This window comes from Syngnathoides biaculeatus, chromosome 4 (assembly GCF_019802595.1).
Source record: "Syngnathoides biaculeatus isolate LvHL_M chromosome 4, ASM1980259v1, whole genome shotgun sequence".
In the NCBI taxonomy this organism is placed as follows: Eukaryota; Metazoa; Chordata; class Actinopteri; order Syngnathiformes; family Syngnathidae; genus Syngnathoides; species Syngnathoides biaculeatus.
In genome coordinates, this window is record NC_084643.1 from 24,719,394 (window position 1) to 24,741,195 (window position 21,802).

At 43.2% G+C, this 21,802-nt stretch overlaps 1 protein-coding gene across 2 annotated transcripts in view; it reads left to right on the top strand.

The window, feature by feature from the left end:
• Positions 1-21,346, top strand: part of znrf3 (zinc and ring finger 3) — an 84,676-nt gene extending 63,330 nt beyond the window's left edge. Inside the window, exons 3-8 of one of the 2 annotated variants that reach the window (XM_061816882.1) lie at positions 13,404-13,478; positions 15,459-15,590; positions 16,423-16,530; positions 17,535-17,705; positions 19,398-19,500; positions 19,787-21,346. In XM_061816882.1, the coding sequence (XP_061672866.1) occupies positions 13,404-13,478; positions 15,459-15,590; positions 16,423-16,530; positions 17,535-17,705; positions 19,398-19,500; positions 19,787-21,345 (2,148 nt within the window). In that variant the 3' untranslated portion in view covers position 21,346. Of the gene's footprint in view, positions 1-13,403; positions 13,479-15,458; positions 15,591-16,419; positions 16,531-17,534; positions 17,706-19,397; positions 19,501-19,786 lie in introns of both variants that reach the window. The other variant, XM_061816881.1, reaches the window with a different exon arrangement.
• The last annotated feature ends 456 nt before the right edge of the window (positions 21,347-21,802 follow it).

The following is a 21,802-nucleotide window of genomic DNA, read 5'->3' on the forward strand; positions in this document are numbered from 1 at the left end:
GGAGAGCTTTGTTGAAGTTCTCGCGGCAGGCAGACATTGCACCATCTCGCTTTTTGCATGCCGCTCGAGCCCAATTTACAGCCGTGCTGTAGTTGTCTTTATTGCGACCAGAGCAAATAAATATAAAAATAAATGAAAGAAGTGCTTTCTTCAGAGTTTGCTGATTAAAAACCTTCTAAATCACTTTGATCTCACTGTGAGAACTTTGGGACCTGTTGTGCTGTTTTAAATTATTATTATTTATATTTTGCATGCCATTTTGGGTATGTTGAATGAATATACTATACGCTACTTTTCCTTATTGAAATCATTTGACATTTTTTTAACATTTTTGCCACTTTTTGCTTGTTCGCCCTGCTGCTGTAATTACCACACTGTAATTTCCGGCCTATAAACCATTTTCACACGTTTTTAACCCTGCGGTTTATGCGGTGACGGCCGCAAGGGGGCACTCGAGCAGAAAAGCCAAGAGTGAGACTGGTGGAATATATATGCCGAGGAAGAGAATTTTACCGGTCCGGCCCTGTTAACGCTGCGCTCGTGTGTTACTGCTGTGTCTCAGTGATTTTTACTAGTATGTTTTTTTTTTTTTTAAACCGGGCCTGTTAGTGCGGTGCTAGCGTTAAACTCTCTGTGTCGCGTCTTTCTTTGTAAATATCTCGTGTTTCAATGTGAGTTTCAATGTGGCCACTTGCGGCTTTTACACAGCTGCGGCGTATGTATGTACCAAATGGTATTTCCTTTACAAATGTACTGGGTGAGGCTCATAATAAGGTGCGCTCTGTAGGCCGGGAATTACAGTATAAGTGTGTAGATATTGATTTTAAGCATGCAGCAATGTTTTATATGTTTTTCCGGCAGGGTTGCCACACTACTGAAATGATGAGCGTTTGTTGCTATTGATTGTCGGTGTAAAAAGTCAGAGTGCTTGTTAAAATGGTAACCCCCAGCCCCCTTCCCAATTTCAGTTTCAAATAGTTGTGTTCCAGGTACTTATTTGCATCTTTTTGAAATGATGTGATGCAGGAATACTGCGGGTCGTCTGGGCTGCGGCGCAAGCTAAATGGGTTTGTGAAGCGGGTGTATGTGTGTGGGTGGGCGGGCTTAATTGAGGCCCTCAGCTCATTTTGCCCTGTGACCTCATAACACAACTGCTCAGGCCTCGTGCGCTCCCCCCCACCTCCCACTTTCTCCAAATGAAAGCGTCCTCATATATTTGTGTCAAGGCTGTAGAGTCACTCCATGGCGATTGTATTTTTTTTTTTTTTTTATGAGGTAATGCTGGCACAAGCGATCGTTATCTGATAACAGGCTCAGGATCTCACATTACATCACCAATGAATTTTGTACCCAAAAACTAGTGAGTACTTATCGCCTGCACTTTAGAACGAGCGATCTAGTCGCTCTCGTCCAAACATCCTCTGGGCTTAAAAAGTGGTATTCTTGTCTTGGCTCATGGAAAACCTGTTGGTTTTCCTGCGACTCACAAAGGTTCACAGTCCTAAAGCGGTAAGAAAACAGCATGGAAGGCACGCTGAGGAAATTTAATTAGTGGCTCGTCCTGCCCCTGCGGAGGGTGGCCCGAGTCGGACCGCCTCCTCTTAAAATCAAAACGAATATTCGAGCAAAGTTGTGGTCAGCGATGTCGCTAATGTGTTACAATGTAACAGTATTCAGTGAAGTAACAAACTTGTTTTTTTATCTACAGTAATAAACGCTGGTTATGATTGACTAACATCCTTGTATCATTAAAGTAACACTGTCTTAACATGTTGGGAACATTTTAGTTAGCCCGTCATAACACACACAAAATAGAAACGTTCTGGATGTTGTAGTAATGCTTTAAAACATGTTGATAACACGCTGTAGCTATATAAAGTCACAATGCATAGCGAACCCTGGTTTATTGATGAAGATATGTTCCGGACAATAGGTAGAAATCGGCATTATTTATTTATATTTTTTGTAATCATTTTCTCCTTTCAGTATTTCAACACATTAAGACCCATTAAAACACACAAAGTTTTGCACGACTGACACATTAAAGAAATGAGGATTAAATATTGTATATTTAAAAACCAATAAGTGAGTTTAACATATAACAGTGAAAAAGATGCTTAAGCTATAGCTCAAAAATTCACTCTATTGTTATGTCTTTGCATATGTTTTCAAAAGTTGAAACATATTTAATGTACAGTATTTAGAAGCAAAACATGGATATCTGCTAAGGGTTCCTTTACATGTCTGTTATGAGGGGGGAAAAAAAATCAACATGTCAGAAGTGTGTCAAGATTAGGAACATGACAAGAGTATATGTACAGTATATGTATGGTATAAACAGAGTATGTGTTGCAGTAGGTAGTAGAAAGTGTGTGTCATGCGGGTGAGAAAAAAAATGATATGCTAATGGAATGTGGAAAAAGTCCCTGATGGTTAACTCAAGCCATGCAGTCAGTCAGCGTCACTCACACTGTTTGTTCCTGTATCTCTGTAAATAAATTGCTATTTTGTCATGTCATGCTTTATAGTTTGAGGTGTCATAAAAGTTGAACTTACCGGCGTCAAAAGACACAGTTCTTACTCGACATGTTGCCTTCCGTTCAGAAAGAGGTGGTTTTGCTGAAACCAGCCGATGTTCTCCTACGGATTTCCAAAGAACAGAAAACGCTAGAAACAAATTGTCACGTCCCATCGGAACGAGAGTAGGACCCAAATGCAGGACTCGGAAGATGCAAGGTAGTTCAAGGAGACACGTTTATTATATGCAGAGGTAGGGGATCGAGCAGGCAGTCCGGTGCAGCAGCGGTAATTGGGGTGTCGGGCGAAGAGAGCAGATGTGCGGACAGGCAGGAGTCGGTACACAGGGGAACAATCAACGCAGGCAGAAGTATCGAAGGAGTCAGGCTTACAAGGTTGGTCGGAGAACATGCGAAGGTCGGTACACACAGGTTCGATCAGGGGTACCGGAGCACACGAACGGGACATGAAGATCATACGAACTGGCCCGGCCAGTTGTCATCGCGGTCATATAAATCTTTACAGTTTTGTGTGTGTCTTGAAAGATCAGTGAAAATGTCCTTTAAATGGCTGGCAATTTGCGAAACTGTGCTTTGAAAATGGCAGGCAGTGAACAATTTAATAGATGGTTAATTGATTTGTTTGTACATAAAGCCTACCTATCTGGTTTTGGCATGAATAAATTATGATTCTTGTGCTTGCCATCTTCCCCAACATTCTTCTGAGGATGACATTGGAGCCTTTCAAAACTCACACACATACGGGGTTCGATAGCACCGGATAATTGTGGTTGCGCAATGGCTCCTGAATGGCCGCACCACATTGTGTGCTGGGCTGGATTTGGGGGTGGGGGTGGGGGTGGGGGTGCATAGAGGGAGGGCTCTTGCTGCCCGGGAGAAAGAGGAAATGACACGGAAATAAGCGGTGTTTTTGGAGTAACTTCAGAGAGAAAGCGCTGAATGGAACATGTGATGACGTGATTTTTTTTTTCTTTTCCCCCCTTTCTTGTTTTGTTATGATCCCATCTGATGAAGGCAACGAGCCGGTGCCAATGGCCGCCGCGTCCTGGAAGCCGCTGACCCTGCCAGGCGGGCGGCTTATGTTAACACTTGGTTGACTCGATCCGATGGCAGCAGTTTTGTTGTGCGGGCTTCCCTTTCTTCATCGTGACGCCGTCCTCTTGCCACTTTGCGTTAGCTAGTGTTATTATTTCAATATCCATCCATCATCCAAGGCGCTTATCCTCACAAGGGTCACGGGAAAGCTGGAGCCTATCCCAGCTCGCTTTGGGCCTGAACTGGTCGCCATTCAGTCGCAGGACGGATCTCGACACCACCACTGAGCGGGAATCGATCCCACGCTGCCCGCACCAAAGGCAGGCGTGTGTACCACTATAGCATCAGTGACTGCAATTGTTTCAGTAATTTTCTCAAAATAATGGAACCAACTCCGGTTACAATTACTTTTGGAGTACTTTTCTTTAGTTAAAAAGAACAGGACCGTGTGATGTTTTTGAATAAAAAGTGGCTTCAAACCATCATTATTTTGGGATTAACCATATATTTGTTCTTTGGTCATCTAAGATGACACGCTGTGGCGACCCCGAAAGGGACAAGCCGAAAGAAACTTTTACACAAACAATATTGATGAGAAAACATAATGTAGCGTAAATACATAAAAAAAACATTTGTTGGAATAAATGTGCACAGCATGTGGAAAACATGATATTATGTTGACCTAATGACAAATCTGCACAATTTAAACCATATTGCTTTGTATGAAAACCCAGATAAGTGAATGCTCCATAAAAAAGTCCAACATGATCTCTGCGTGTTTTCAAGCATCGCTTCTGTGAGAATTTTTGACAGATCATGTCGAGCGAATTTCATGTCTGTCAACGCAATGTGTTGTCAAGCTCTGATTTTGCTGATTTGATTTATTAGTTCTGGGTTCTTGGCAAGTCATCAAACCTCACCATGCTCAACCCACACAGAATAACAAAAGTTAAAAATGATAAGAATGTAGCTTCGCTCCTCTGTCTGGTGTATGTGGTTCAAATTTGGTAGCACTGGGACACGTTCATCTTTGAAGGACTCACCAAAATAACCCGAAAATGGTTACATCAATACCAAATGGTGGAATTTCCCGTTTTGCAGTACAGTTTCTTGAGAACATTTTTGTGGGTGTAGTTATTATAGACATCTAATAAATTTAATTTTACTAAGTGAAAGCTTTGGTCAAGATATGACGTTGAGGAGTTGAGTTATGAAATTTTTAGGTTTCGTGGCAATGTCATTCTTCAGCGGTATGCGCCACACACTGTGGCAAAAACTTGTGATATTTGTGATCTAGCTTTGCTTGTCTCGCTTGTATTTGTGGTTTAAATTTGGTTGTAATCAGATAGAATCTCTTACCAGAGTCGGCTTTAGAAAGACCAAATGTACCGGTGTGTTAAAATGGCCACGTGAAACCCAAATGGCAGTCTTCCTGTCTTTTTGGCCTTTGGCTCCTTGAGATTTTTTATGGCTCTACTCGTGATAGACGTGCCTACTAAATTTCATGTAGCGACATGAACTTTGCTTCAGGGGCTGAATTATTAAAACATCGCGGGGGGGGGGGGGCTATTCAGCCAGTTTTGCTGGGGCACTCCTGCGACCAAAACAATTATTTTCACCAGGATGAATGTCTTTCCAAAATGTTGTAAATTTTTGAGAGTGGGAAAGGCCATTGCCAAACTTTTTTATTTCTTCTGGAGTCCAACAAGGCAACAAACGCAAGAATGTTGTGTAGTTGTGTTGCTCAGTCCATGTCCTTAAGTTTCATGTGGATGTTAAAAGTGATTGATTGTACTTTCCAACAATATGCAATAAAATACCACTCAGCTTTATTAAAATGCAGGAATAATTGTTTTTTTTTTTGAGCGGTAAGGTGTGCCTGAAGAGTTCAAATTGACCCTGCAGCTCTTGTTTCTTCATGTACAGTATTAACAACTTTGACATTTGCGGCAAACGGCAAAGATAATAGAGGTTGGTGGGCGGAAGCTTGCCAGGTGTGGGAACTGCTGAACTGGTGCTGAGCCACAGCTCGGCTCATTGATTGACAACATCCGTCCATTTTCTGAGCCGCTTAACCTCATGAGGGTTGCAGCCAGGAGGGCTGGAGCCAATCCCAGCTGTCATCGGGCAGGAGGCGGGGTACACCCTGAACTGGTCGCCAGCCAATCGGAGGGCACACAGAAATGAACAACTATTTGGACTTACAATCACATCTAAGGGCAATTTAGAGTCTCCAATGTATGCATGTTTTTGAGATGTGGGAAGAAACCGGAGTGTGCGGAGAATACCCACGTAGAAATGCAGAGAACATGCAATCCTGGTCCTCAGAACTAGGAGGCCAAGGCTCTACAGCTGTGCCACCGTGTTGCCCGATTGGCAACATGAGAGGTGTTTTTAAATGGTGCCAATATACTGTGTTTACAAAGCCTCTGCGGCTTCACGCATTCACATCTTTAGATGGGTTGCGACATGGGCATGACAACGGCAAACACATGCTTTCACAGTCGACGGCAAATTTGGGGGCTAACTTCAAAACTCACGAAACAGACTTTGCCGTGTCCAAAGTCGGCTTTCATGCAGCCTTTGTGGCATTGCGCATTTTGGGGTTTTACACCTCTGATACTAAATCTTCTTTTTTTCCTTTCGGCTTGTCCCGTTAGGGGTCGCCACAGCATGTCATCTTAGATTAACTTATATTTGTTTGGCACAGTTTTATGCCGGCTGCTCTTCCTGACGCAACCCCTCTGCATCTAGCTGGGGAGAGAATCTTTCGGCACCTGGTATTCCCAAGCGGTCTCCCATCCAAGTACTAACCAGGGCCATACGCACTTAGTTTCCAAACTCTGATCGAGTGTTCTCAGGGTTGCATGGTCGTAAGCCGTTGTCAGGGTAGCATGGCTGTAAGCCCCCTGATACTAAATCTAAAGCCAGAAAATTCGTGGGTCAACTGTGATCTCCCCCCCGCCCCCGCCCCCCATCCTGCAATTCTACCATACACAGAAAGGTTCTCTTTTTACATTGTTTTCCTGAAATATGCTAACTTTTTATGCAATCTAAGATAAAATCCTAAACTCCCTTTTTGTCATTACATTACCTCTTGTAAAATCAGCTACGTTGTTACATTTATTCTTGCGATTTGCGGGTTTTTGTCTCCTAAAACTGACATTTTCAGTTATTACTATCACTTGTTTTCCAATTGTCACAACTTCATTCTAAGGAAAATTCCAGATTTTAATGAATTAAAAATGTGCTTTTCGAAGTGGATAGTCTGCTTGGTGAAATTCATTTCTGCAAAACCCCAATTTCAATGAAGTCGGGACACATATAAAAAGAGAATAAAATGATTTGCATATCACGTTCAACCTATATTTAATTGAATACACTACAAAGACAAGACATTTCATGTTCAAACTTTATTATTTTTTAGCAAATAATCAAATTAGAATTTTATGGCTGCAACAGGTTCCCAAAAATCTAAGATCATCTAAGACGGTCTGACGAGTCTACAGTTCAAATTGTTTTTGGAAATTGTGGAAGTCGTGTCCTCCGGTGCCAAGGGGAAAAGAACCATCAAGACTTTTATGGATGCAAAGCTCATCCGTGATGGTATGGTGCTTAGTTAGTGCAAAAGACATATGTAACTTACACATCTGTGAAGGCACCATTAAGGCTGAAAGGTACATACAGGTTTTGTAGAGACATGTGCTGCCATCCAAGCAATGTCTTTTTCTCAGACACCCCTCCTTATTTCACCAAGACAATGCCAAACCAGATTCTGCACGTGTTACAACACCATGGCTTGAGAGTAAAAGAGTTCCTGTACGAGACTGGCCTGCATGCACTCCAGACCCGTCTCTCAATGAAAATATGTGGCTCATTATGAATACATAAAATACGACAATGGAGACCTCAGACTGTTGAACAACTGGAGCTGAACTTCAAGCAAGAATGGCAAAGAATTCCACTTACAAAGCTTCAGCAATTAGTATCCTCAGTTCCCAAACATTTATTGAATATTGTTAAAAGAAAAGGTAAAGTGGTAAACATGACCGTGTCACAGCTTTTCTGAAACGTGTGTTAGTTACAGCCTTAAAATTCCAAGTTAATGATTATTTACTAAAAATGATAAAGTTGATCAGTTTATACATTAGATAGCTTGTCTTTGCAGTGTATTAAATGAAATATAGGTTGAACAGAATTTGTGGATTTGCATTTAACGCAACGTCCTAACTTCTTTGGGGTTGGGGTTACATATTATTACCAATTACTATACTTATATTGTCCGTATTTCACTGTAGCCATCACACCACCAGATGGTGGCGTTCTGTCAGCTGGCTGTGCGCCGAATAGATGGCATGACACAGTGCTGCGTTTGCTTTGATTTTGGGGGGAACTGTGGCCGAGCATGAGAGAGAGAGAGAGAGAGAGAGAGAGAGAGAGTGGGAGAGAAGGAGGGGAGGTGGAAGAAAGACAGCAACCACATATGAGCAGATCCATGGGAGAAAAATATGCCTTTATCTTTTAATAAAGCCAGAAGGCAACATGAAATTACGATTTAATAGCAGTGTGCAGTCCTCTGAAGACTTAATTGCCTTAATTATAGCAGTAGCAGGAGGGGAGCGAGCGGCAGGCGCATGAAGAACAAGAAGAAGAAAGTAAGAGCAAAAAAAGTGAGGGAGTGTTAGCGGAAACAGGCGCAAATGCAGGTGTGCAAATGCGAGTGCGCCGCACATATGTTTGATTAATTCTTCAATGTACAGTTGTGGGGCAGGGCGGCAACGCGTATGAAAGCATCTCAAGCTGGCAACCCTGCCGGCCTGGAGACACTAAAGATAGCCTCGGTTTTCAGCGCCGTCTAGACTCCAGAGCGGCCTGCGCTTTTTGCGGCTGCGGTTTTCATCCTGTCGGGCGAGGGAAGGTTGTGCGCTTGGGCTGCCGAGCCGGCGGGGAAATTGGTGTCCCATCCCCGACTCGGCATCAACTCCATCCATACGGGTCATCGCGCGTGGAGGATAAATAAGATCCAACGCTGAGCAGGCATTTGGCTGACAAACTTCCCTAGTGGGGCAGTTAAGAGGCAACCCCTGTCAACCCCACCTAGGAACAACTGAACAAGAAAAAAAAAAAAAAAAAAAAAAAAAAAATATATATATATATATATATATATATATATATATATATATATATACCAATTCTGTAATGTTGGATGGGCGAAATAGCAAACATTCAAAATGTTTTTCTTTTTAAAGTGCCACTGTCATGAAATGGATTATATTTAGCATGTTATTAATGAAAAACGGTAGCTAGTATGGACCCATCCATTTTTTTCACCACAAAACACAATTTTGACATATGGCTTTTTGTAATTTCCGGCATGAAAATCTTCTCGAGGGATTTGTTTTCGACAAGAAGCAGGAAGTGACGTTAAGGGCGGTCGCGCACTCAAGCGTTCTCGTATGTTTCTACTAGTTTTACCGCCGGGAAGGTAGCTCGTTGTTCCTTCATGTTAATCAAAATGGCGGCTTGTTAAATTGCTGCATATTGCTCGAACACTCGGGACTATAGATTTACCTTTCATAAGTTTTCAAGAGACCCGGTTCGTTGTGAAAAATGAATTGCACGGATGCGAAGGACGAGAGCTTTTTGGTTTCCAAATGACAGGTAGGTGTGCATACAGCTACTAAAAAAAACAATAGTTGGGGGGAGGATGTAATCCTTTCAGAACGTAACACAAGATCCATAACTGTAATTCAGCGGTGATTAATGTGTCAATGTGCTCGTCAGCGCTGTGTCCGCCGATCACTGCTTCGGCCGAGCTTCCGTGTCCCATGAGCCGCCGGCCAAACCGTGCCTCTCGGACGAGCATGGATTCGCCCGGTCTGGCTCATACATACTGTCTGGGAGTCTGTTGTTAGTTAGAAGTGATCCACACATCATCTAAACATGCTCCGAACACCTCACTTGATTGTGAGATGTTCTCTTCTTCGAAAAGAGCTTCCGTGTCAGAAGGGGCGTGTTCGTCACCCATAGTAGGGGCCACAGCATGTATTCAATGGTAAATGTGACATCACGGGCAGGAGATGCAGCCAATATGACAACCACTTGGATGTTCAATGACACTTCTGCAACTTTGCATGAAACAAAACTGGGCTGATGGTGTTCATGTGAGCTCTCCGCTCATATTTATTTTTTGGTATAGACATTGAAGTGAATAATGTTATATGTATTTTTCATTACATTATCTATTTAAGAATGTTTATAGGAATGACACTTGACCTTTAAGTAATTTGGACACGATGTTCACACTGAACACGTTGTAAAGAGGTATTTTTCAACAAACATTCAGTGATGAGCTAAAGTTGTAATATTTTGAGGAAACAAGTCCTACTTTTACAGGAAAAATATACGGAAAGGAATCCACACTATTAACAGGATAAAAGTTTCATAATTCATAATTGTAAAGTCGTAATATTAGGAACAGCCGTCACACTTGTGCAGTTGTTTCCCGCAAGTTAACAGCACACTTCACTTCTCTCCCCGCTGGCCTCGTCGCACTTGGAAAGTTCAAAAGCGCTCGTCGGCTGCTTCTTTTCCCTCTCACCCACTTTTTGCGCTCGCACACAAAGCCAAACTTAATTCCTCAGCAGTCTGCCGCTTTGATGTCAACTCTGCCAGTTAATAATTAATAGCTGCGGCTGAAACGCTTTGAAAAGATGAAGACGGGTTCACTCCTTAAGAATCTGCAGTGCGTCGACTTGCCTGACGACAACAAAAATGCCTCCGTGGGCAAACCAGCTTGCGCTAAAAACAAAACAAACAAAAACAGTCAGACGAGATCGTCGCTTTTAACTCCAAATTGGGACTTGTCACCAAGCCATGTACAAGCCTGCGGAATTAAGACGTAAAACGCCTTAAAACTCTGCTGCTGTTCTTTTTCTGAGCCACTCATCCTCACGGGAGTCGCGGTAGTGCAGATTTTTTTATCTTGAAATTACAACTTCCCTCCATAAAATGTATCGAAGTTTCTACTTGTTGTACCACACCTTCAAGCTCCTTAAATCAAGTTTGTCTTGGTTGTAGTTTTATTAATGTATTATTATTTTGTAATATTCTTATAAAATTATTATTTTTTTTCTCATCACTTTACTCTGCAAAATTATATTTTTTTTACTCGGTTGTATTACAACTGTAGTTTCCTAAATTTAAGATTTGTTCTCAAATTCTGGCATTGCTTCTCGTAAATTTACATTTTACTTCTGCAAGATTCCAAATTTATTCTCAGAAAAGTTATTTTTTATCTCATATTACAAAGTTACTTTGACTTGATTGTGAATTTTTTTCTCGTCTCAAGTTTTTATTTCTTCTTGTGAATTAGTGACCAGTGCTCTTGTGGTAAAATGTAAATATTTTTTTTCCCACCTGAGTAATATTATGACTTTATGAGATTTAATATTCTTGTGGAATAACAATGATAACATTTCTCTCATAAAATTACCTTCTTCGTTCATAATATTTTACCATTATTTTTGTAAAATGAAGACTTTGTTTTGACTCAATACAACTTCACTGAAAAATTGTTTTTCCCTCTAGTAACATTGACTTAATTCTCCTGAAATTAATATTTTTCCTGCTAAAATTATTTCCTTCTCTTGCCCATCATTGAACTCCATTTTCCCCTCATCTTAATCTGACTTTATGGTTGTAAAATTGAGACACCCCCCCCCCCCGTCATGATTTTACAACTTGATTTTGGCAGACTATATATTTAGAACAATACGTGTATATTGTTGTCCTTGTAACATTTCAACGTTAATTCAGCTGTGTGTGAAAAAAATGTTAGCAAGTGTCCAAGTGACTTACTGGTGGCCTACCGGGACGCGAGCGCAATGCCATGGCGACGGGAACTGAAGGCGCCTCGGCTGTGGCATTTCACTTCCTCCCATGTGACCTGCGAGCGATCACTTTGATCCCCCTCCAAACACCCCACCCCCCCTCTCCCCAACCCCCACCCCCCATCCTTCTTGTGTGTCCATCTGTCTTCCTTGCGGCGACTCCAAAGCGAGGCTGGCATGTCCCCAAGGGCAGGGCATAATGCCAGGATATGATCTCCTCCACATCAAAACATTGTCCAAATAAGAGCAGCACACAGCAACATTATCTAGCCATCCATTTTTTTCCGCTTATCTGAGGTCAGGTCGCGGGTTCAGTAGCATTAGCTTGGATGTCCAGAGTTTCCTGTCCCGAGCTAGGGACTCTTTCCGGTTGGACACGTAGGAGGCATCCGAATCAGATGCCCCAGCCACCTCATCTGGCTCCTCTCAATGCGGAGGAGCAGCAGCTCTACTCTCAGCCTCTCCCGGATGACCGAGCTTCTCACTAAAGGAAAGCACGGATTCCCTGCGCAGGAAACTTATTTCTGTTGCTTGTTCTTTCGGTCACGACCCACAGCTTGTGACCACAGGTGAGCATAGGAACATAGATATGACCAGTAAATTGAAGGCTTAGCTCCTTCACCACAACAGACCGATACAAAATCCACATCACTGAAGACGCTGCTACAATCTGCTTGATGATCTCCCGTTCCATTCTTCCCCCACTCTTGAACAAGACCCCAAGATACTTGAGCTCCTCCACTTGGGGTAGGAACTCATCCCTAATCAGGAGAGGGCACGCCACCCTTTTCTGACTGAGGACCATGGTCTCAGATTCCACTTCACACTCTGCTGCGAACCGCTCCATTGAGTGTTGGAATTCACAGCTTGATGAAGCCAACGGAATCACATTGCCTGCAAAATACAATTTCTGTCCCAAAAAGTTGTGTACAGAATCATTGACAAAGGGCAGCCTTGGTGGAGTCCAACGTTCACCTGAAATGAGCATGGCTTACTGCTGGCAATGTGGACCAAACTCTTAGCTCTGGTCTAACAGGGATCAAACAGCCCACGTCAATGGGTTCGCGACCCATACTCCCGAAGCACCCCCTCTTCAGGACTACCTAAGTGACACAGTCAAAAGCCTTCTTCAAGTCCACAAATGATATGCAGACTGGTCTGAGCCTGTGATGGGCCCTTCTCTCCAGAAGCCCTGAATGCATCTTCCCAGGGAAGGTGACAAGTGCAATCCCCCAATAGTTTGGGCACCCCTTCAGCACTCCCTGCTTAATAAGGGGGACCACCATCCTGGTCTACCTATCCGGAGTTACTTTCCCCATTGTCCATGCAATGTTGCATAGGCACGCCAATCAAGACCAATACCCAGAGCCTTTTGAGACTACAGGCAAAACTCATCTACCCTAGAGACAGGGGAACCGACATCAGCGTTCCCAGACACTGCTTGCTCCTGATCTTCAAAGTGTTTGGCCCACCGACTCACAATATCCTGAGTTCAGATAAGCAGCGTCCCATCCCCACTACACATAGTGTTGATGGTGAAACCACAGATGGTGGAAAAGAATCTTCTCAAAACTCTCCAAAAGTGACTACCAAAGCTGTATTCCTCTTGGCAAGTTGGTGGCCGTCAGCTGCTTCTGGAGTCCCACGGACATAAAAGGCCCAAAATGACTCCTTCCTTAGCTTGATAGGATCACTTACCGCTGGTGTCCACCAGGGGTCTAAGAATTGGCGCCAAGACCGCTTTCTGGTTGGCCGCCTCAACAATCGCGATGCAGAAACTTTGTTCATAAAGTTGTGTTTTCTATCCTCAACTTGATGTCCTCCAAGCCAAATAATCAGGAACAATGAGCATTTTTAGCTTTAGAGAGTTCGCTCTTTAACTCGACTGCATTGGGGATGTGTACCTAATGTTATGGCCTGTGTGTGTTTGTATTTTCAGGCCAAGAGAGCGGTGCAGCGGGGAGCCACTGCCGTCATCTTTGACGTGTCAGAAAACCCGGACGCCATAGACCAGGTTGGTTGTCACACACGACGTGATAAAGTTTAACATGATTGGCAGTTTTACCCTGGAACAGATCATTTATATTTCCTTTGGGGCCGTGAAACTAATCGTTGCTATTATTGCCTGTGTGAGAGAGTTTATATAGAGGTAATATCTTGCTTTGGGATTTTTGTTTTTTTACCACAGCATAACCTTGGAACAGATTATTTTTGAAAATGTCGAGACTTGAAAGACAACCAACACCCTGAACCAGATGCTGTCGCACTTTTCAGTCCTGCTGTCCATCCCCAGCATTTTCACTTTTTCTTTGTGTGTTGTTTCTAGTTTTTGTGGGCTTCTCTAGAGCCAGGACTGGCAAATGAGCACGATTACTCTAGCATCCAAACAGAAGCTAAATCAGAACATCCAAAAGATTTGTTGTTGTTGTTGCTTTGGTTTTTACAGATGTCAAAGTCCCGCAAGGAATCTCAACGTCATCTGTTTTCTTGTCACTTTTCCTGCCAAAATGGAATTTTCATCTTTTCTGCTTTGATTACTTGGGGCCACGAAGGGATTATTAATCAATTATAAAACCCCAACTGGAATCTGACAATAAATTTAGATTCATTGTGGGGGGACCAAAGAGAAGGCTGATGGATGTGGTGATGGAAGACATGAGGGCAGTTGGGGTTAGAGAGAAAGATCCACAGATGGGCTGAGATGGAAAAACATGACACGCTGTGGCGGCCCCTAACGGGACAAGCCGAAAGGAAAAGAAGAAGCGGGGGGAAAAAAATTGAAAATTACGGCAAAAAGACTGACAGGATTCACAGTAGATTTAAATTGTACTGTATTTTATTTCAAGAAATTTTGTCTAATCTAGCGGCACGGTGGCTCAGCTGGTAAAGTGTTGGCCTTACAGTTCTGAGGACCCAGGTTCAATCCCGGCCTTGTCTGTCTGGGGTTTGCATGTTCTCCCCGTGCCTGTGTGAGTTTTCTACAGGCACCTCGGTTTCCTCCCACATCCCCAAAACATGCAACATTAATTGGACACTCTAAATTGCCCCTCGGTGGGATTGTGAGTGCAGCTGTTTGTCTCCATGTCCCCCACGATTGGCTGGCGTCCAGTTCAGGGTGTACCCCCACCTCAGACCCATTGACAGCTGGGATAGGCTCCAGAACTCCCTGCTACCCTCATGAGGATAAATGGCAAAAGAAAATGGATGGATTAATGTAATCTAATCCAAGAAAGTTTTTTTTTTTTTGCCCCTCACTGGATATTACAACTTGGTCGTTAGGAAATACATTTTTTTCTTGTAATACTGAGACTTTATTTTTATGAAAAAAAATCTCAATTAAATTCACTCATTTCACTCATACACAGACACCTGGGTATTTTTTCCTTGTAAAATGTCTTTATTTTCACAATGTTCCATCTGTATTTCCTTCCATTTACAAAAAAAATCTTGAGCGCTTCAGTTTTTTAATATCAAGGTCATATCCTTGAAAATGAGCGACTTTTCTTGTAATATTCCAACTTGACTTTCTCGTCAGATTTTTCTTGCAATATTACTTTTTTTTGGCAGCATTTCACTTTAAGCTATTATGACTTTATTCTGTTAATATTCTGTATTCAAATCAAGGTTACACTGTTCTCCTTGTAGCACGTTTTCCTCTAACAGGGATCAAACAGCCCACGTCAATGGGTTCTCGACCCATACTCTCGAAGCACCCCCTCTACACTTTTTTTTTGAATGAAAATACTTTCTTGTCGTGAAGTCACAGCTTTATACTTATACACTGAAAACTTAACATTCTGACTTTATTCCCTTCAAATTTCATCTTTTTTTTTGGTACTATTCCAACTACATGCTTTTGTGTTGAAGTATGCATCCCAGGAAATTATTAAATGTTTTCTTGTCAAATGTACCAACCTTAAAGGTTTAGTGGGGTTCCGGTTTTGGATGGATCGGGTAGCTCACGTGCTCTCCTGGCTCTCTCTGCCCGTCTCAGCTCAACCAGGTGGGCGACGACCCACTGAAGCGCCCGGTGGTCTACGTGAAGGGTAACGACGCCGTCAAGTTGATGAACATCGTCAACAAGCAGAAAGTGGCCCGCGCTAGGATACAACACAGACCCCCCAGGGTAAGACCCCGCCCCCAATTAAAAAAAAAAAAAAGTTCTGTATGTCCTGCAAGTACATTCTATGTCATACATGGGTTGTTTCCGGGTTACATGCCGTTCTTCGATTCGTTCCCACTGAGTGTTTCCATTCAATTTAATTTCATGAAATGTTTTTTTGAAAGCTCCAAATATTCCAAAAAATTGTGTGAAAAAACAAAACGAAGAAATTTTACAAAAAAATAAATATGAACCTCTCCAAAAATTCTCCATCATATTCATACAATTACTGTAAAGCAATCAACATTTCAAAAAGTCAATGTTAAAAAAATTTCTTTAAAAAAAAAAACTATCAACAAGGTAAACATCCTCACAATTCAGTGTACGTAATTCAACATATCCCAAAATTAAATGTAAAAAAATATAACATCTTCAAAAGTCATTGTGAAAGAATTTTTCACCTCTCAAAATTCCATGTGTAAATACTTAAACATCTATAAAAAACAATTAAATTAGTAAAAAGCTTCATCAGCTCAGATCACTGTAAAACAAACAAACATGAAACAAAATAATGAAAAAAAAAAAAAAACAATCAAAAATATTCAGAAGAAAAATCTTTGAACTTCCTCGAAAAAAAAATTCCATTCAAATTCAAATGAAACGAAAATATAATCGTCCACTCGGGCACAAGCCAGGGAGCACCGAAGAAACCAACTTGCCCATCATCCATTGAATCTTTGTGGGGAAAAAAACCAAAAATCTGAGTACAATTTGCAAAGTCATATGGCGCACATGTTTACTACCAATTATTTGCACGCTCTTATTTGCCGGTGCGCTTGTTGGCGGATGACAGCAGCCCACCGAGTACTTCGACATGGGCATCTTCTTGGCCTTCTTCGTGGTCGTGTCGCTGGTCTGCCTCATTCTGCTCGTCAAGATCAAGCTCAAGCAGAGGAGGAGTCAGGTATACACACGCACACACACACGTACTTAGTGCTGTTAATTCAGACGGGCCTTGAATGTGTCGCTCTGCACATTGTGGCGAAAATGGGCGAGAGAGAAAAAGATTTTAAAATGCAGTCGAACCTCAGGTTGCAAACTTCATTTGTTCCATGACCCCCGTTTGTACCCCGAAACACTTGCAAACCGAAATAATGACTGGAAATGCAATGGAAACCCATCTGGGGAATGTTGTATCTCACACACACATTTTATTGACAAGAGATGCAGAAACACACGCACACAAACACGCAAACATAAATACAATGATTAACTGTCACTGGTACCAATGACATGAATGAATGGAAATATGACATGAATGAGAATGATTGAAAGAATGACACAGCAGTCTTTGGAAATGGGCAATGTGTCACTGCCCAAAACTGAAAACCAAAAACAACGCACGCACACACGTGTGTGTTTAATGGGCATCAACAACTGGAGAAGTGGCTTTTTGACTACCTGCTTCATAATTATGAACTCCCAATTTGTCTGCACTTTTTCTGAAATATGCAAACATAAAAAATAATAGTATATACATAGATACATTATGACAAAGAAGAATCATTTTTTCAAATGAAAAGGTTATTAGTCATCAAATAAGTTGGCATTGCAGTCATTGTATAGCAATTTTCTTATGGTGTAGTAGGGTGTACTGTAGTAGATATTTTGATGTCGTCACACAATATTTTCTATATATATTGATCAATAATACACATAATTTATTATCCCCATGAGTTACTATCCCAGCTTCACTGGGGCCTCTACTCCCCAAGAGGAGTTGCGTCAGGAAGGGCATCCGGCGTAAAAACTTTGCCAAACAAATATCAGCGTTCATCTGAGATGTTACACTGTAGCGACCCCTAACGGGACAAGCCGAAAGAAACTTACTTACTATCGTAGGGCTGGAGGCGGAGTTTTGTGATTGTGATATGATTTTGCGTGTTCTTCCTTTTTTTGTGCACGCAGAGCTCCATGAACAGGATGGCGAGCCAGGCGCTGGACAAGATGGAGACGCGTAAGTTTAAGGCCAAAGGCGGCAAAGCGGCGCGCGAAAGCACCTGCGGGGCGTCCGACTCGCTGAGCAGCAGCTCCACGTCCGACTGCGCCATCTGCCTGGAGAAGTACATCGACGGGGAGGTATGCGATTAGCCGAGTAGGCCCAAGCGTTCAGTATTATTGTGAGCCACTGGAACATGATGCAGTTGAATGATGAATTTCATTTTTTTTTCTCACATGCCACTAGAGGGAGCCATTGTACCACTACCGGTCCCCATTAAGAATATACTGATGACAGGGGTTTGTGTTGATTAATAAAACTACTGAACACAGTCATGTATGTAACATGGGTACATGATCGTGTACTTCCAGATGGATGGTGATGATGCTTTATGAGCCCATTTTTTAACACGATTAAATAATTAGGGATAGCCTACAAACATTTTGGGATTATATTGATGTAACTTTAATTGCACATAGATATTTTCATATTTGTTTCTATTTGGTAAGATAATCATCGTCTTTGTTGTTGTTTTTTTAAATTGATATTTATATGAATTTTATTCACTGAATTAATTCAGGATGGACCTTGCACATTTTTTACTTTTAATTCCTCCATCTTTTTTATTCAAGGATGGATCCTACATATTTTTGCTTCAGTTTTTTTATTTTTGTATTCTTAGATTTTTTTATTTACTTTATTCTGTAGTCCTTGCTAAAATCGAAACTATCACGCTCTGTAACTGACAAAAATAAAATAAATTAATAAGACAATAGCTCAGGGAACTATAGGACTTTTTTTAACATGAGCTGCAGAAATCCCTTGTGAGGATAAGTGGCTTGGAAAATGAAAAAACATATATATATTTTTTTTATTCCCCCCACCCCCCACCCCAGCGCACCTGCTGTAAGAGAGATAAGCCAGCAGTGTTTTGAGGATGTGATCACACGCTTCCTGTTTTCCAGCTTGTCTTAAAAAAAAAAAAAAAAAAAGAAGAAGACCTTCATTGTGTGTTCTAATCTTCCTCTCTTGAAGGTTTTACTGTTAGTCATAAAAGTGTCCCTGAATGGTCAGCAGCACAACAAAGTGTGGCGGCGCCGGTCGTTGCACGCAGGAAGCGGGCCCGTAAAACACATCAAAGGCCAAACTCCTGAGTCACGAGCATTTATTGGCTTGACTGATGCCGATTATTTGGACCTTCCCAGCAACGCGCCACTTTCGTGTGTGCCGGTCCCCAGCGGATCTCAATGCGTTCTTGTTGGAGCCGGTCCCACCCGCAACTCTGTTTCTATATTTTTTTTCCACTCAGCATCAAAGAGAAGGTACTTTTTTGAGGGGGGGTGCACTCACTCTTTTACTCGTCAAGGGATGGGCAAACCTCTCAGGCTCCTGCATGTGGTACACAGGCTCCCTCTAGTTGTATTCAGAGAATTACCATCTGATATCGTAAATTTTTTTTTTTTGTTTTAAAATTTAGTACTTAGCACTTTTATTAACAATAAATTTGCACTCACTCTTTTAGAATAGCTAGTTTTCAAACATTTATTTTGGATTTTTTTTTATTTCTCTTTATTGTGCAATGCATTTTAAATGAATCACTAAGTATTTTTTTATTGTAGTATTTTTAACCGTAGTTTTGACGTTCAAACTGTACAGATATGTTACAGCGTCTTATAATCCAGTACAGTGCAATTTTTAATGGCTATAAAAAGCAATTTTTTTGTTGGGGGGGGCTTCTAAAGTGGGAGGGGGGAAGGGTCATCTAAACTATTCACACATGTATTATCTATTAACATTAATTTTTGTTGTTTCTTTTTCTCCACCCCCTTCAGGAGTTGCGGGTCATCCCATGTGCTCACCGCTTCCATAAGAAATGCGTGGATCCCTGGTTGCTCCAGCATCACACCTGCCCTCACTGCAGACACAACATCATCGGTAAGTTCCTCAGCAATTGAACTGCTGACCTCAGCAGTCTTGCTCTTTGCCATGTTTTTGTTTTGTTACGATCTACAAAATCACAGCCACATAAACTCGAGGAAAATGGAGTTCCTATGAGATTAATTAGTTCAATTGTAACGAGAGAATTTGCAAAATTCAGAAAGCCTTGCCTTGCAGACACAATTTCTGGAATAGCTATCATTTTTTTAAACTCCCTGAACATCCTGATTGTGTAAAGCCTAAATGGAAGTGGCTAAAAAGTTTGGTTTGTTTTTGTCCGCAGAGCAAAAGAAGGGAAACACGGGTCCCGGATGCATGGACCACGGCAACCCGCTTCACGGGCGCCAGCAGAGGGTGGTGCTGCCGGTCCACTACCCCGGCAGAGTGCACCGGGCCGGCCAGGTGACGGCCTACCCGACCCGGACCAGCATGGACCCTCATGGCAACGCCATAACCGTTCTTACGGTGGACCAGCACCCCGACCCTCAAGGCCTGTACCCGCCTCAAGCCGCATCTTCCTTCCTGCGGAGCTACCACCCCGCCCTGCACCTGGACCACTCCCTCAATCCTCACCACTGCGGACTGGAGCACCGCGGTCCCCCCGCCTACCAAGCGCAGCCCCCTCCCCACCACCCAGCTTTTAAACGTCCCAAATTCCACGGGCGCAACTTTTCAAGGGCGGCGTGTTTCTCTCAGTACGAAACCATGTACCAGCACTACTACTTCCAGGGCTTGACTTTCCCCCAGCAGCCTCCCGAGGCGAGCCAGGGCCCCGCGGGTCAAGGTCACAAGCCTCCCCACGGTAGGGCCTTCCAGCAGGGACTCTTGTACCCCACCGTGGTGCACATGGCTCCAGCCTCCTCTTCCAGAGTGGGCGACGGGGGCAGCGCTTCGGGCCTGAGCTGCTACCACGGTCACCGCTCGGTGTGCAGCGGCTACCTGGCCGACTGCCCCGGGAGCGACAGTAGCAGCAGCAGCTCAGGGCCGTGCCACTGCTCCTCCAGTGATTCCATGTTAGACTGCACTGAAGTCAGCAACCAGGGCGTGTACGGGAGCTGCTCCACCTTCCGGAGCTCATTGAGCAGCGACTACGATCCCTACGTCTATCGGAGTAAAAGCCCTTGTCGGGGTTCTGCAGGGGAGGCCACGACCGTGGTGTTCCCCTCAGCCCCTGAGGAGTCGTCGTCGTCACCCGCGGGACCCTCGGGACTTGACTGTCTCCAGCTTTCCTATAATTCGGGGGACCACCTGTCCAACTGCAGCTTGGAGCCCAACTATAGCAGTCGCTCATCACTGGAACCCAGGGAGACTGGTGCCCTGGAGGCCCTTGGAGCGGACACCAGGGCTGAGGTGGGCGAGCTCGGCGCGGGAACGGGGACGACGTGCACTTGCTGCTTCGAGGTGGTTCCCCAGAACGCCGAGGCCAAGGCCCAGGACTCTGACCAGGCGTCTGGACGTTGTACCAGGGTCTCAAAGAACTACTCGTGCCCTTCCTCGGACCCCTATGAAGGATTACCTTGTTGTTTCTATAAGGAGATGAAGGTCCACAGGGGACACTATGCGGAGGACTACGCTGTCAACGTGCAGTACGCCGAGTCAGAGGCCTGCCCAGGGCAGAGCTGCTGTGAACTGAACCAGAGAATACCTATCATCCCCGAGGACACAGATTGCGAAAGTAACCTTTTGCCCGACTCGGTCACGGTGGAGGTGGAGGCGCAAAATGATGACTTCTTCACCCGAAGTCTCTCATACCCTCAACAGGAAGAGACCAGGGCTTTGTTTACGCCTCAGCTCCCTGAAAACTCTTTGAGTCGAAGTACTGAGGGCTGTATGGGTGTGTGACTCCTGAAAAACAAAATTGCTTTTGGTACCACAGCAGTCTGTCGGTGGTTTGAAAACCCTCAGTTGCCTTGCTTTCAGGTGAATGTGGTCACGTAGATTGATTTTTGGTGAATGTCATCGTATAGGGACTTCCTCACGTTCACTCCTGTGGGCTGTGATTGTGTCAAAATGGCCATATGCCATTCTTCCATCCAGGGTTTGACATCTGCATCTTATACGTACACTCGCTGCCTTTAGAGCTTCAACGTAGTTTGTACAGTCCTAAATATACCAAATCAAACAAGATGTGATTGTGTTGTCATTCGAGCAGGGTCCCATGTCTCTCTGGAGGGTATTACAAGAGAAATATCTTTTCTATACTTGGTGTATCTGTTTTTTTCCATGTATACACTGTACATATATCAGTGTTTCCCAACCTTTATTGAGCCAAGGCACATATTCCAGAAAAAAATCACAC